This window comes from Cyprinodon tularosa, unplaced genomic scaffold, assembly GCF_016077235.1.
Source record: "Cyprinodon tularosa strain WSP-4 unplaced genomic scaffold, ASM1607723v1 ctg257, whole genome shotgun sequence".
Classification (NCBI taxonomy): Eukaryota; Metazoa; Chordata; class Actinopteri; order Cyprinodontiformes; family Cyprinodontidae; genus Cyprinodon; species Cyprinodon tularosa.
In genome coordinates, this window is record NW_024038953.1 from 692,750 (window position 1) to 708,720 (window position 15,971).

A 15,971-nucleotide genomic window follows, 5' to 3' on the forward strand; every position below is an offset into this window, starting at 1 on the left:
TATTATTATTAACCACTAGGCCGCCACTCCCCGAAGCCACTATTTACTGCACCATCAGAAAGTGAGGTCAGTAAAATGATTCATATCCGTTTAAAGTTTTAGTCAAATAAAAGTTTTTAATTTGAGAAAACGACATGAAGCTCCTTGAATGGTGTTGAAGGAAGTTTTCAGACATGTGTACTTTAGGCTATTTAGGCATAATGTTTGCCATGACCTTATACCCCTTTCAAACTGGCAGAAAAACTCATATAAACCCAGTAACAATTGTCTTTTAGTGGCAGTGGGAACAGCTCACTGATGCGTGTCTACCCGGGTCAAACCACTCGGCAAGCGACCCGCGTTAAAATGGCCTCGGCTCTGATTGGCATGCTGTGGGAACACCAGACTCGGGTTGACCCGCTAAATTACGTGATACTACTGAGCGAAACGTACGAATGTCAACACACTCCACCGGTCACGTCTGATCTAACAAGCCGAAACAACTCTGTTTACATAAGATAAACATGGAGCAGCACTGGTGAGAGGGATGTGGACAGATAAAAGAGCAAAACATTAATATGGACTACGGACTACGCTCTGTCCATGTTGCATTCCATTATTTACTTCCCTGATTTCCCTGTCAGACATTAGACATCTTCAACCCAGCGCGATGCCGTCATCAGACAGGCAGTGGTGCCCACCACTGCCTTGCCATCAGGGGATCAGACCCGACTTTTTGGTCAAATGGGAAGAGAGCCAAAAGCCAGTTGTTAGCAGGTCAACCCGGTAAAAAAAAAAAAACATGTTTTCAGTGGGACAGCTGCTTTAGTTGCTCATTTATAATAGCAGCAGTGTTTCCTTTCTTGATTATAATGTGTGTCAATTTCTCAGCACCAGGGAACTTTTAATTGCACTAATAGTAACTTGTTAAAAATTGTGCATGCACATTCACCTGGATTACCTACACCTTGCTTCAAATAATCCCACCTCCTGAGCCTGGTTTGGCCTTTCCTGAAACAGGATACAGACAGAATCACATGTCAAACTACGTCATGCCTGGTTTTATCTCTTATCCTGGATTTCTAAATTCTTTTTTTTTTAAATAGCCCTCTGGGGATTTACCTGATTTGGTAGCCTGCAGTCAACTGCTACCCCTTAGCATGCTGGATGCATTTTTGAAGCGGTAACCTTTTATTTAGTTATGGAAATAAATGCTAGTGCAGGAACCTGTTTCTTGAAGCAGCTTAACACCACTTAACAGCATCGCTTATAACTCGCTTCTGTCAGTGAGCCCCAGGGCAGCTGTGGCTACAATGTAGCTTGCCACTATCAGTGTGTGAGTGTGTGTGTGAATGGGTGAATGAATGTAGTGTAAAGCGCTTTGGTCAAGTCTCCTAACTTGAATAAAGGCGCTATATAAGTACATGCCATTTACCATTTACCATTTAGCACTAAAAAAATTAAAACTCATTTATAATAGCAGCAGTGTTTCCTTTCTTGATTATAATGTGTGTCAATTTCTCAGCACCAGTGAACTTTTAATTGCACTAATAGTAAATTGTTAAAAATTGTGCATGCACATTCACCTGGATTACCTACACCTTGCTTCAAATAATCCCACCTCCTGAGCCTGGTTTGGCCTTTCCTGAAACAGGATACAGACAGAATCACATGTCAAACTACAGGTGCTGGTCATAAAATTAGAATATCATGAAAAAGTAGATTGATTTCAGTAATTCCATTTAAAAAGTGAAACTTGTATATTATATTCATACATTACATACAAACTCATATATTTCAGATGTTTATTTTGTTTAATTTTGATGATTACAAATGACAACAAATGAAAATCTCAAATTCATCATATCAGAAAATTAGAATATTGTGAAAAGGTTCAAAATTGATGGCCCCTGGTGCCACACTCTAATCAGCTAATTAACTCAAACCACCTGCAAAAGCCTTTAAATGGTCTTTCAGTCTAGTTCTATAGGCTACACAATCATGGGGAAGACTGCTGACTTGACAGTTGTCCAAAAGACGACCATCGACACCTTGCACAAGGAGGGCAAGACACAAAAGGTCATCGCTAAAGAGGCTGGCTGTTCACAGAGCTCAGTGTCCAAGCACATTAATAGAGAGGCGAAGGGAAGGAAAAGATGTGGTCGAAAAAAGTGTACAAGCAAGAGAGATAACCGCACCCTGGAGAGGATTGTGAAACAAAACCCATTCAAAAATGTGGGGGAGATTCACAAAGAGTGGACTGCAGCTGGAGTGAGTGCTTCAAGAACCACCACACACAGACGTATGAAAGACATGGGTTTCTGCTGTCGCATTCCTTGTGTCAAGCCACTCTTGAACCACAGACAGCGTCAGAAGCGTCTAAAGAGAAACAGGACTGGACTGCTGGTGAGTGGTCCAAAGTCATGTTCTCTGATGAAAGTAAATTTTGCATTTCCTTTGGAAATCAAGGTCCCAGAGTCTGGAGGAAAAGAAGAGAGGCACTTCATCCACGTTGCTTGAAGTCCAGTGTAAAGTTTCCACAGTCAGTGATGGTTTGGGGTGCCATGTCATCTGCTGGTGTTGGTCCATTGTGTTTTCTGAGGTCCAGGGTCAACGCAGCCACATACCAGGAAGTTTTAGAGCACTTCATGCTTCCTGCAGCTGACCAACTTTTTGGAGATGCAGATTTCATTTTCCAACAGGACTTGGCACCTGCACACAGTGCCAAAGCTACCAGTACCTGGTTGAAGGACCATGGTATCCCTGTTCTTAATTGGCCAGCAAACTCTCCTGACCTTAACCCCATAGAAAATCTATGGGGTATTGTGAAGAAGAAGATGCAATACACCAGACCCAACAATTCAGAAGAGCTAAAAGCCACTATTAGAGCAACCTGGGCTATCATAACACCTGAGCAGTGCCACAGACTGATCGACTCCATGCCACGCCGCATTGCTGCAGTAATACAGGCCAAAGGAGGCCCAACTAAATACTGAGTGCTGTACATGCTCATACTTTTCATGTTCATACTTTTCAGTTGGCCAACATTTCTATAAATCCTTTGTTTTTATTGGTCTTCAGTAATATTCTAATTTTCTGATATGATGAATTTGAGATTTTCATTTGTTGTCATTTGTAATCATCAAAATTAAACAAAATAAACATCTGAAATATATGAGTTTGTATGTAATGTATGAATATAATATACAAGTTTCACTTTTTAAATGGAATTACTGAAATCAATCTACTTTTTCATGATATTCTAATTTTATGACCAGCACCTGTACATCATGCCTGGTTTTATCTCTTATCCTGGATTTCTAAATTCTTTTTTTTTTTTAAATAGCCCTCTGGGGATTTACCTGATTTGGTAGCCTGCAGTCAACTGCTACCCTTAGCATGCTGGATGCATTTTTGAAGCGGTAACCTTTTATTTAGTTATGGAAATAAATGCTAGTGCAGGAGCCTGTTTCTTGAAGCAGCTTAACACCACTTAACAGCATCGCTTATAACTCGCTTCTGTCAGTGAGCCCCAGGGCAGCTGTGGCTACAATGTAGCTTGCCACTATCAGTGTGTGAGTGTGTGTGTGAATGGGTGAATGAATGTAGTGTAAAGCGCTTTGGTCAAGTCTCCTAACTTGAATAAAGGCGCTATATAAGTACATGCCATTTACCATTTACCATTTAGCACTAAAAAAATTAAAACCATCCCAGGGTCACCTCATTCTATATCCAACCCTTACAGAAAATAAAACGTTGTGGCCTTTTTAGTTGTTCAGATAGAATCCCTACTACAATGGTGTGCATGGGTTAAACTCCAGTACAAACAACTGATTACTTCTCTTTTATTACACTTATCAAATGCTGATTGGCAGAGATTGGACCAAGTTATTAATATTCACATTTTCACCTGTTCAAACCACTATTTAGCTTATAAAATAGGTTAGTGACACTTTGATTTATAGCATTGTTAAGTTAGCCTTGTGGATAGAGGGTGAAATAAATTTATATTTGCTTTGGGACTATTAACAAGTGAGAAAAGTGTCTTGGATGGTTACAAAAGTCCACGCCACAATACATACAGAAGAGGAGAACTACATTTGTAGACCATATTAGACAGTAATAGGCTGTTGTTTTAACACCACCGGTTTTAGACAGTGGTAGAATAAATATAACTTTAAAAAGTTCAACCTGAGGCCTTTGAAAATGTTTACTGCAAATGTGGAGGATTCAAGAATTTTAAACTAAACCAGAAAATATGGGAAGTCGAAGCAGAGTTCAAAATGTCTACCTATACTGTAGAGGTTAAGATGGTAAAACATAGATTTTCTTATTTTAGGGGTAAAGCCCCAAAGTTTTCCATATCTAAACTTTAACACACACCACCACTAACACTGAGGTAAATGTTCAGTTTAGATCAGTTTAATTATATGTTGATGTATAATCAATGTCATCTAAAAGAAATTTTAAAAAACATGCATTTTTATTTGACACCATCAACATGGTTCTGGCAGAATTCTGACTGGGTGTATGAGAGACAACTGTTCAAAATATAACAGGTAGAAGTAATTTAATCTGGTTAGTTCTCTGGCTGTGAGCCAAGGAGAGTTGATGCAGGTTAAGTAGTTGTTAAATTAGGGCCAATCCAGGATTCTAATCCCTGTTCTGTTGTTAGATCCAACATTTCTACCATCAGACCTAAACTAACCCCTCAGATGGAAAGAAGGTGACTCTGGTGGTTCCTTCCTTCCTTCCTTCCTTCCTTCCTTCCTTCCTTCCTTCCTTCCTTCCTTCCTTCCTTCCTTCCTTCCTTCCTTCCTTCCTTCCTTCCTTCCTTCCTTCCTTCCTTCCTTCCTTCCTTCCTTCCTTGTTTATATTAAATTAGAACTTTAGTTGAATTTTATGTTTCAAAGTTAAACGGAAGGTATAAAAACTCTGAAGTTTAATCTGGAAAATTCTGAATCTTTTAATTTAAATATGTACATTGAATGGTGGAACCTAAACCATGAAGAATGTTTGTTTTTATTTTTATTCAGCATAGTTGATCTAAAACTATCAGAAAACTTGAAGAGTAAAGACTTAGTCAACAGAAAAAAACAACAAAAAACTGCCTCCCTAACTGTTCTCCCCCGGAGGTCCTTCTCAGTGTGTGCCAGCATGTGTTGTCCCTAAAGACAAGTCCTCACCCCTCTTTCCTTTTATAGCCTCAGAGTTCAGGAAGGAGGGGAGGCTGATTGAAATGGAGGGAGAGGGGGGGTCTGTAGGGGTGTCCCACTTCTGCAGACAAGGCAGCCCACTGAACTGGGATGGGAGAGATGGAAAAGTGCAAACATGAACCGGCCCCTCCTCAAACCCCCCATCCCCTCCCTCCCTCCTTCTGATCGCCTCCCATTCTAGAGGAGCCTCGGGGAGAGCCTCTGCCTCCTGTCACTCTCTCTCACAACCTGGTGAGAGCAGAGGACTGATGCTGTCCTCCAGCACACCCACACACACTACCCGCCAGAGTATTGAAGGATTGTGAGAGAGGAAGAGGGGAGGTACGGCGACGGGGAAGGAGGACGTAACCACCTGAAATCCTGCTGGGAGAAATAAGAAGGATCTTTTTCTTTTTTTTTTCTCCTGAGGAGCTGAGAATAACGCTTGGTGGAAGATGGCAGAAGGAGGAGAGGGAGAAGAGGAGATTCAGTTCCTGCGGACGGTGAGTGTCTTTGTTTTTGGCAGGTGAACCTGTACTGGCTGCTCAGGGATCAGAGAGCTATAAAACCAGCAGGATGTGGGATTATTTCATTTTATTTGCGTATAAGCAGGTAATTATTCCTACCCATCATCCCCCAGTATTAGTTTAACAGGTGTTGCACTGCTTCTTTACTTTTGCATTCATGTCATCTAGAGTTTTTAGAGCCCAGCCTGCAGAACCAGCTCTAAGTTGTGCAGATAGTTGTCTATTTTTGCTGCACCCTGGTTATGCATTGACCTGCTTATTAGTTGCTCTCTTTAAACTTCATCAGTCTCCTGTGACATCTTTCTTCTCTAAATGAAATCATAATTTTCTAAACCTACAAATGTTTGCTTTTTTAAAATCCTTTCCAGAATATTCCTGACATATAAGTCAGTGTGGATATGAGCACAGTTAGATAGACAGCGGCTGCTGTATCTGTTAGAATCGTTATCTATTTATATCAGACGAAAGTGGAGCCTGTCGGTGTGGGGCAAGCCTGCTGGGGCCAGCTGCCCCAAAGCTGCAGGTCGTTTGGTTGAGATGTCAACTTAATGTGGAAAAGCACAGAGAGTAATTTCCAAAAACCATCTGAAACAGCTGAGCTGGTTAGGAGGATGATGCAGATTAAAACAAAAAGCCAGGGGAGTAAAAATGATTTATCTTTATTCCTTCCAAAAAAAAAAAACTTGAGCTACATTGATCAAGCTTTTCTGCAGTTTTTTTTTTTTTTTTTGTTGCCTTTCCTTGAGGTCTGACCTGCAAATTCCAATTCTGAATAAATTTCATTTTCTGGAACAGACAAAAAAAAAGAAAACATGCACTGTAGGTCATCTGTTATAGGTCATTTTTGGATTTACTCAAAGAAAGCACTTGCAAGATTAGCTTTAGGATTGCATCAAAATGTTACATATCTAGGAGAAAACCAGGGTATCAGGAGTGAACGTCCTTCCAGACAGAGAGAACATGCAAACTCTAGTTATCCACTCACCATGCTGAATGGCTGCAGGAAGAGCATGCTGCTTCCCACTGTCCCACCATGCAGCCGTTAAAATAGGAAAACAGTAGAGGTTCTTATTTAGACAAACACTTTTAGATAAATAAGGAAACGTGTCCCTCAGTAATATACAGTTCAAGAGAAATGAGTCGTTTTAAGAGCATTTACATTGGTTGGTTTCCTGGCACAGACCGAGCTGTAAAGTGAGGTCCATACATCTTCAACAGGATTAAGGTTGGAGCTCAAAGAGAATGCTGCTGTTAGCCTTATTTACTTATTTCAAAAACAGTTCTTATGTGCGTTTTGGGACCATTGTCTTCTTGTACTGTGATCCTGATCAGAACTGTCACCCTCACATTAAAAAGAGAAATGCTTAAAAAAATCAAAAGCCATCCAAGTTCCACTATAGGAAAGCAGATCTTGTTGAAAAAGCAGTGCCACTGCTTTTTCATTGCCCCCTCCTGAAAAATGAGAAGTTTTATATCCAACTTTAATACTTAGAATTAGATTTAGACAAACTTTATGTTGTTTGCTATACACAGAGTGGATAAAAATTTTCGATGCATAAAGCTTACAACAGGGAATGAGCAGCTTAAAACAGTGAAATGAACATTACCATTTATAAAGTGCGCCAGTGATCAAAAATATAAACAGTGTAGGAGAAAAGGAAAACCAGTTTAAAGTCATGGTGCAAAAGGCATTGATATGGAAAGGTTCAGTGCAGTGGAGAATAAATAAATATGGTACAAAATGAGTAGAACATTGAGTTGTGTTCTATTTAAATGGATTATCATAAAAATCAGCCACGCTGGTAGTGCAAATATAATGTTGCAAGTTTGTTTAGAGTTTCACCAGTTCAACAGTCTGATGTGCGGAAAAAGCTGTTGCAGAACCTATTGGACCTGCAGCGGATGCTGTGAAGCTATGGCATAGCTAAATAACAATCAAATTCTTTTTAGAGAACGATGTCATGGTCAAATGAGACATAGGTTGATCTGTTTTGGCCAGCATCAGTAGAGTTGAGTTTAGCTGAGTCAAATTACACTGACAGTAACACATGACGGTGGCAACATGAATTAGGAAAGAGGACTAGTTCCAAAATTTTAAACTCAATCAATAGCCTGGTTGTTCCAACAGGACGATGATCCAGAACACACATCATGATTTAGAATTTGACATTGGTAAAGCCGCGTAACAATAATGCTATGTTCAGACCCCAAGCAGCAGAGGCAGCAGAAGCAGCCAGTTTACATGCAAAATCAATGGTTGGCGTGCATCTTGGAGCGGAAAAAGGTCCTGCAGCGTGTTTTAAGCAGCAGGAGCAGTGAGCAGAAAAAGGTTCTGGAGCGTGTTTTGAGCAGCAGGAGCAGTGCATCGGAGCAGCTGAAGCAGCGCTTCATCAGCTTCTGAACATCTGACGTGTGCGGCGCGCTTCAGAAACAGCATCTGCTGGAGTTGGAAAAATGTAACTTTTGCTGCTCGACGCGCCACATCAACCAATCAGAGAAGCTGAAGCTGAACGAGGCGAACGGGCCAGAGGCTGCTGTTGAATGGGATTCCTAGTGACAGGGCTCTGCCGATGTGTTGGGGTCTGAGCGGCTCCGACAGAGGAATAATATTTTTAGGCAGGATCGTAATCTGGAAGTACTGACTGCACATATGGATTTTCTTACTCAAAAACATATGAACTATTATTATAATATTTACATAAACTACTTTTTACCCATGTATAATAGCAAATATAGCTGCCATTTTTACAGGCAGAGAAAGGATAGGGTAAATCCACCCAACGTGCATCAGACCCACTTTTTGACCATGCAGCTAGAGATGCTTCCGCTGCACATCAGAGCTAAACTTGTATATGCATCAAAAATGAAGCAGCACACGCGTTTTTGCTGCTCCTGCTGCTTGCGGTGTGAACGTAGCATAAGCTACCAGAACGCCTTGATAAAGCTGAGAGCAAACCTATATTGAAAAATGATTGGACTGTGCCTTGAAGCTGGGAACCAGTTCAGCCAAAATTAAGCTCAGACTTTATGATTTAAAAGATTAAGATTTCTCTTCAACTTGTAAAAAAGGGGAATGTGTCAAACTGACTCATTCTTCTTTTTTCTTATGATACCGTCATCGCTACTTCTTTCTAATAGATAATGAAAGGCAAATGCAGCCTAAAAGAGACCAGACAGACGCATGCCGGACGGGATCAACCTCAGTCAACCCACAATAACCATGTTGACATTACGCAGCATCCAAGCTATTGCTTTAATCACAAAACTATATTTAGTATTGATTCTGTCTCTTCAGAATGTGGCTGATGGATCTGTGGTCAGTCTGAATGCCATCAGCTGAGTTCCTTTTAGGTCTAGAGGTTCAGTAAGGATGGACAAGGACTGCAAAGGAAAGGAAAACAATTCAGTTTAGTGTGAATTATTTATACCTTTTGCACTTTAGTAGGATTATCTTTGCCATCAGTGCTGAGGTCACTGGTTGAATCAGCACCATGAACAATGAGCTACAAATTAGACGGCTTGTAGTGTGAGACGTTTGGATTAAAGCCTCCAATAAATGGTTTGGGTTTTTAGTTATATTTAGGCTGGGTTTTGATGGGAGGGATTGCCAACAAAGTGGCTCGGTTCTGTTGCTGAAACCCTGTTCCAATATGAGATGTAAAGAAATGTTTGAGCAAAGATTTTCTTTAAAGCTGAAAATAAAGAACATTTGCTGTTTTTTACATTTAGAGCTTTGAAGAAGTTTGAATTTCAAAATAATCCAGATTTTCTGTCCTATTTTTAAAAGTTTCCTTTAAAGACATGCATCTTATCGATTTAATTATGTTCTTTGTAAAATTTGTAACAAAAACATTGATATAAACAGAGCTTTAGTTCAAAATCATGCTCCAAATGATAATTCTCATCCAAGCATGTTTCTAAAATCTTGTTTTATTATGTTGCATTTTTTTCATTTCTCTCTACAGTATTAACAGCCTTTAGTTATATTCTTGGAATCAATTTATGATTTGAACGGCATGTTGTCTTGACTTTAAATACTAGGAAAAAAATTGCAAAACTTCACTCTCCTAATTGTAACATTGATGCCCTTTCAGAGGATGTTCAACTGATGTGTTTTGAACTGAAATGACCTTTGTTAAAATACTTGGGTATTGCGGTTCTTGAGCCTTTATTCAGTACTGATAATTTTCACTTTAGCATCAGCTACTAGCTGTATTACTTAGGTCTTTAAATCAATTAATTGGTTTCAGATTCATTGTTATTCCTTTGTAGCATTTTGGGTTCCATTTCAGGAAAAATAATATTCCTTTCTATTGCTTTACTTGTGAAATATTGGATTTCCAGCGCATTTCTTACACCATGCTGTTTTTTTGGGGATTTTCCTTTTCACTAACAACAAGCACGTAGATGTTGAAACTGCAGCATTTATTTGCTTTTTTTGACCTTGAAAGCCTCCAAACCTCTTTAAGCGTTCTTCCACCACACAAAGGAATAATATGAGAATTCAGTCTCTTAATCTTGTTAAATGTAATTTGATCAAAATTTGGTGCTTCTGAGATTTTAAAAATGTGTTTTGTTAAATTATGAATATTTTCCAAATGTAATTAATTGCCAAGCGCTAATATGAATCTGCTAGTTTAGTCAGAGGGGAATTCTTGTACCGCTGAGTCTTTGCTCTAAAGAGGAGGAGGCCGTGTAGAAAGAATGGCTGATGAAGAATTATGAGAGTAATGAAAAGAGGTTATAACAACACCTTCCTCCTTCATAAAGTCAGGCTGAAGAACCTTTTCGCTCACATATGAACCATCCGCACGGTGCTCCTCAAGGGTGCGTTCCCTTCCCACTCTCCTTCACTCTGTACACAAAAGACTGCAGCTAAGTGTCTCCATTTTCACTGTGATGAGCACAATCAACACCTTATAGCCAGAGTAGTCAGCTACTCCTCTCTGAAAGAAAATAATGTTGCACCGATGCCACTTTTTGGATACCGATACCCGATACCTGGTTGTGCAGTTATTGCCCATACCATACCAATACCATCTGTTTAAAATTGATGTGTGTGTGTATATATGAAGGACTGCATACTACTTGGATGTAAAATAATTGCCATCATGGCTTTGCAAGCTGCTGCCTACCTTTGTGAAGCAGGAGAAAGACTAATACAAAGTGAATCCAGCAGAACTTTATACCTGGAATGGGTGACAATAGTTGAATAAAATTTTGGCTCTCAAAATGGTATCAATGCCCTATTTGTCGGTACGGTTCCAATACCACCATTTTAGTGCTGGATCAGGGCCATCCCGATACTGGTATCGGTGCAACACTAAAGGAAAATAAGGTAAAATGCACCATCATAACCTACCTTTTCAAAGAACAGTGAGAAGAATATCCGCTTTGTGTATAAGTAGATGCAAATGTTTTATTTTTGCCTTTTATTTAATTTATCCCTTTCTCTTTACACTATGAACAAGTGAAACTGAAGTCAAATTCATCGCTTATGCTCGCAATCTTGGTCAACACATCTGATTCTGAAAATGATTAGTGAGACTGCATGGGATTATACATAGAAATCAGTGGGATCACTGAATGAAAAGAAGGTTTAAAAAGAAATCGGGAGAGCAAGTTTGATGACAATAAAGCTTGCAAAAAGAAATGAGGTACATGTGTTTATTAAAAGGCACCACACAGGAATGAGAAGTGTGTGTAGGGTGGCAATAAATCATTATGATAAAATAAATAAAAGCAAATGAGGAGGATCAGTCTAGAGACCAGGGATTCTGTATAGGAATGAGAATTAGAGCAAATTATGGGACTGAATGAAACATGTTTACAGGAAGGAGTGTAGTAACAATGAAAAGGGTGCTCTGGCAAGAAATTAGATATGAGAAAATAAATAAGAATGACATAATAATAAACTGAGCTAAACAATGTTTTACTGGATGCCTTCTAGGGTTTGAGCATCATTTACAGTCGAATGCAACATACTGGGTCCGTAAAATATTAGGAATCAATTATGATAATGTTATTAGTTTAATCAAATACTGTTTCTGAGCAGTCTGCTTCTGTCACTGCAATTATTCTAACACAGCAGAGGAACTTTGTTTAATAACATGAACTTACCATTTGCATTCAATCCACAGCAATGTGTGTAAAATATAAATTTTACACCCACTAACATTGTGACTGTTATATGTTATTCCTTACATTTATTGTGCCCTTTATGTTTTTAGTTGTCATCTATGTATGAAGGAACCCTGGTAATTCTAGTGTTAAACTGCTTGGCTTGAACATTTTTAGATGAAGCTGTAGGCCCTGGACTTTTTAATGCTCTGAACATACAGAGGCAAAAACACAGATTACTCAGCTGTGTAGCTGTGCTGTGCTATTTATTCTGTTTCGCAGTAGTTCTAAAATAGTTCTGGACTTTTAGTTATATAAAGACAAGTGTGGCTAAAGCAGTTTTACAGTCTGAACCCTCTTATGGGGCTGAGTCATTCCCTGTCCACTTACAGAGTGGAGACCCTCTGATGAACTACCTTCTCTCGACACAAAACGCCATCAGCCTCCACATGTTCACACAGCAGCATGTCTTAAAGCCTCTTCCTCTGGTATAAATCTCTATATCACCAGCTTTACTTTATACAGTACCACTGCTCTGCTGTGTCACTTCTTCACTGGGCCACATTTGCCACGTATATCATACAGGCGAGGGAGTTTAAAGGGACATTCGAGCTCCAGCCCATAACAGCAGTTTCTTTTTTTAGCAAGCTACTATAACTGCACTCGAACTGGAGGGAAAAACCAGAGGAGCTGATGTCCTACTTGCCAGCATCCTTTGGGAAACATGTGAACATTGACATCTGTATCTGTTTGATCAATAGTGGGAAGCTAGTTCTAACTTTGATGTTTTATTATCACAATCAGTATTATTTAAAAGGTAAAATACAATAGAAAACTAATTTATTCTCCAATAGTGGGGAAGTCCAGGTGTGACAGTGGCGAAAAACAGAAATTTATTAATGAGGCATATTTGGATAAATAATTTAAATGTTCAAGTTAAAATGCAAACAGCAGCCGGCTAATAGATACCAAAAACTATATAAAATACATTATTATAGTATCACTTGGTAAAAAGTCATTGAAATATGTGCTTGATTACCTTTGTGACTCTTAAAGGTATTTTGGAGGATTTTTTTAAAAGACCTGCCCTCTCCACTTTAAAAAAAGCGTGCATAAACCCATTTCTTCTCGTGCGCGCCCTGATTAAAATGTGCTGTTCTCATAGCTCATACAAGCTTACTGCATCTACATACAGCGGGGACTTTATAGCAAACTCAGTTAACTGACTGTTTGGACAGATGATCACTGCTTTTTACTCAGTTGGTAAAGTAACTCCTCCTCCTTCGCACAGTGCGTCCGCCATCTTTGTTATTAGTCGCCGCTGTCGGGTAGCAACAGCCTATGGCGACAGCGGTCTAATTTGACACCAAATCCCATAGATATATCCCATTCTGGGTATATCTGCCTCTTCTGAGGCCTTTGTTTTCTTCTCATACTCTTCGTAGACACTTTTTCTCTTACGAATCTTGGCCATTTTCAAAGAACTGCGGCGAAAAAGGTGAGCTTCATGATTGTCTGAAACTGTAGCTCACCACACATACGCGGCTGAAAGTGCGCATGCTCAGAAAAATGGGACGAGCACGTAGGGCGGCCTTACGTAAACATATCACCAGAATGATTGACAATTCGGTGTACCACTTATTTAGATGATCCACCCTGATATAAAAGATCCTCCTATATACCTTTAAGGTCCATAAGACACATGTTAGGGGGTTAGAACACGGGGGACAAGTCTTAATCAGATAAAGAACCTGTGAAACCAGGAGCATGATTGCAAACACTTATTGGGCTTTTTAAGAGTAGCAAAGAAGAGAAAGTCTAACAGCAGCTGAAAGGAAGGATCTACAGAAGCGATCCATTATGTATCTAGGAGGCAAAAATGAGCTGTCCAGATCTATTAGCTTAATTATTATTATTAGTTAGTTTGATATACCGTATTTTCACGACCATAAGGCGCACCGTACTAAAAGGCGCAGTCTCAGTTATGTGTCCCATTTCTGTATTTAACACACACATAAGGCGCACCGGAATATAGGGCGCGTTTTTTAATATACAGGTGCATGTCCTCTACTACGTTTAAATACCTCTACTGCGTATTTAAAAATAGAGTGGGAGCAAAACTGAGTATGATTGTGCTTTATTCATGTATTTATTACAAAGTATTAATCAAACCTGGCAGCTGGCCGTGAGACAGACACATCGCAGATGACAGAGCGCTGTGATCACTCCTAAATTAACTTAAAATCCTGAAACCTGCCGACGGAATTTGTTCGCTTTTATTACCGGTATCCTGGTGCCTGCAGTTTAAATTATTTAGATGAAAAACACCTGCCAGCCGCCGCTGTGAACCCGGAGGCGACCAGGCCCGGAGGCTGCTGTTTAAGGGATTTCTACTGTCGGTGTACCGCTGGTATGTGGGGGTCTGAGCGCCTCCGACAGAAATCGATAATCTGGATGAACTGACTGCAATTATTAAGTTTTCAGGTGGCCTTTCTCACTTACAAACATATTAAAACTACTTTATTCCAACTGATCACAGCAAATATAGCTGCAAGATTTAGATTATTTAGATGAAAAACACCTGCCAGCCGCCGCGGTGAAACCAGAGGCGACGCGGCCCAGAGGCTGCTGTTGAATTAAGTTTTCAGGTAGAAAAATAGAGCGAGAGCAAAACTGAGTATGATTGTGCTTTATTCATGTATTTATTACAAAGTATTAATCAAACCCATCGAAGTCATCATCCTCTGTTTCTGAATTAAACAGCTGCACTAAATCAGACATGCCAGTTTCCCCTTCTTCGCTGTCAGAGTCACTTTCCGTGCCGGGCGGCTCCTCAGAAATAATGCCTACTTTTTCGAAAGCTCGAACAACAGTGCCAGCAGACACGTTAGCCCAAGCATCTACAATCCATCCGCAAACGGTGGCGTAACTTGCCCGGCGCTGCCTTCCACTTTTCGTCAAACCACCTGGTCTCCTCACATACACCTGCCTCAGCCACGCTTTCATCATCTCCTCATCCATCCAGCCTTTTTCATTTGTGTTAATATCATGTCATCAGAGCGCTGTGTCTGTCTCGCTGTCAGCTCCCAGATCAGCTTCTCTGATTGGTTGATGCGGCACTTCCAGCAGCAAAACTTCAATTTTTCCATCTCGAGCAGCAGCAGCGCGTTGGCGGCGCACTCCCGACGCGCTGCGGGACCTTTTGCTGCGCCTATACGCGCGTCAACCATTGACTTTGCATGTAAACTCGCTGCTTCTGCTGCGTCCGGTTCACACCGATGTCAAGCGGTTGAATAACAGCGAGCACAGCATTAATTTGTTTCACCATGTTTTTCACATCAGCTGTGAGATGGGCACGCACGGAGTCACAGATTAACAGCGATGGTGATGAGTGGAAAAAAAACACCTGGTCTCCTTACATTCACCTCCCTCAGCCACTCTTTCATCATCTCCTCAATGAGGTGATCTCAAAAGTCGCAGTTGCAACACACATAGGGCGCACCGCACCAAAGGGCGCACCGCACATTTTGAGGGGAAAAAAAGACGTTTATGTGCGCCTGATAGTCGTGAAAATACGGTAACTGAATTATTTCAGATTTTGCTATGGATTTGAATTTAACATGGAAAAACCAGATGCATAAATTATATTAAATAGATTTGGTAGTTTAATAGATTTTAGTTGATTAATGCTTTTAATGGAATCTAATTATATATATACTTTTTCAATGAAAAAGACCTAAAAACTAAACCCATTTTTTTAACCATATGGCTAACTGATTTGTCCTGTGCAATTTTTCCTGTATATCCAAGTTTTGTTATGTCACAGCTAAGGTGGACATACACAGTTATTTAGCTATTATCAAGAAGCGTATATGGTAACTTACACTCTACCAACTTGGTTGCCTGAAGTAGTATTTATTTGATTCTTACTGGGATGCAGATAGGGTTCTTTAAGATCAGGTGCCACAAGGAGCCTCTACAGCACAGGATATATACAGGATATCTAATATAGCTCTTTGTCAAACTTTCTAGGAACTTAATAGTGTTTTTAGGGCACTTGTCATCTGTAACTTAAAGGGGAACACTGGTTACTTGGATTACAAAACTGATTATCTTCGGGACAGCTCCAAATGACACAAAACTGATATAG

General features: G+C 40.0%; 1 protein-coding gene across 1 annotated transcript in view; it reads left to right on the forward strand.

Moving 5' to 3' along the window:
- The first annotated feature begins 5,394 nt into the window (after positions 1-5,394).
- Positions 5,395-15,971, forward strand: part of ryr1b (ryanodine receptor 1b (skeletal)) — a 99,487-nt gene continuing 88,910 nt past the window's right edge. Inside the window, exon 1 of the mRNA XM_038288481.1 lies at positions 5,395-5,677. Within this exon, the coding sequence (XP_038144409.1) occupies positions 5,630-5,677 (48 nt within the window). The 5' untranslated portion in view covers positions 5,395-5,629. The remainder of the gene's footprint in view (positions 5,678-15,971) is intronic.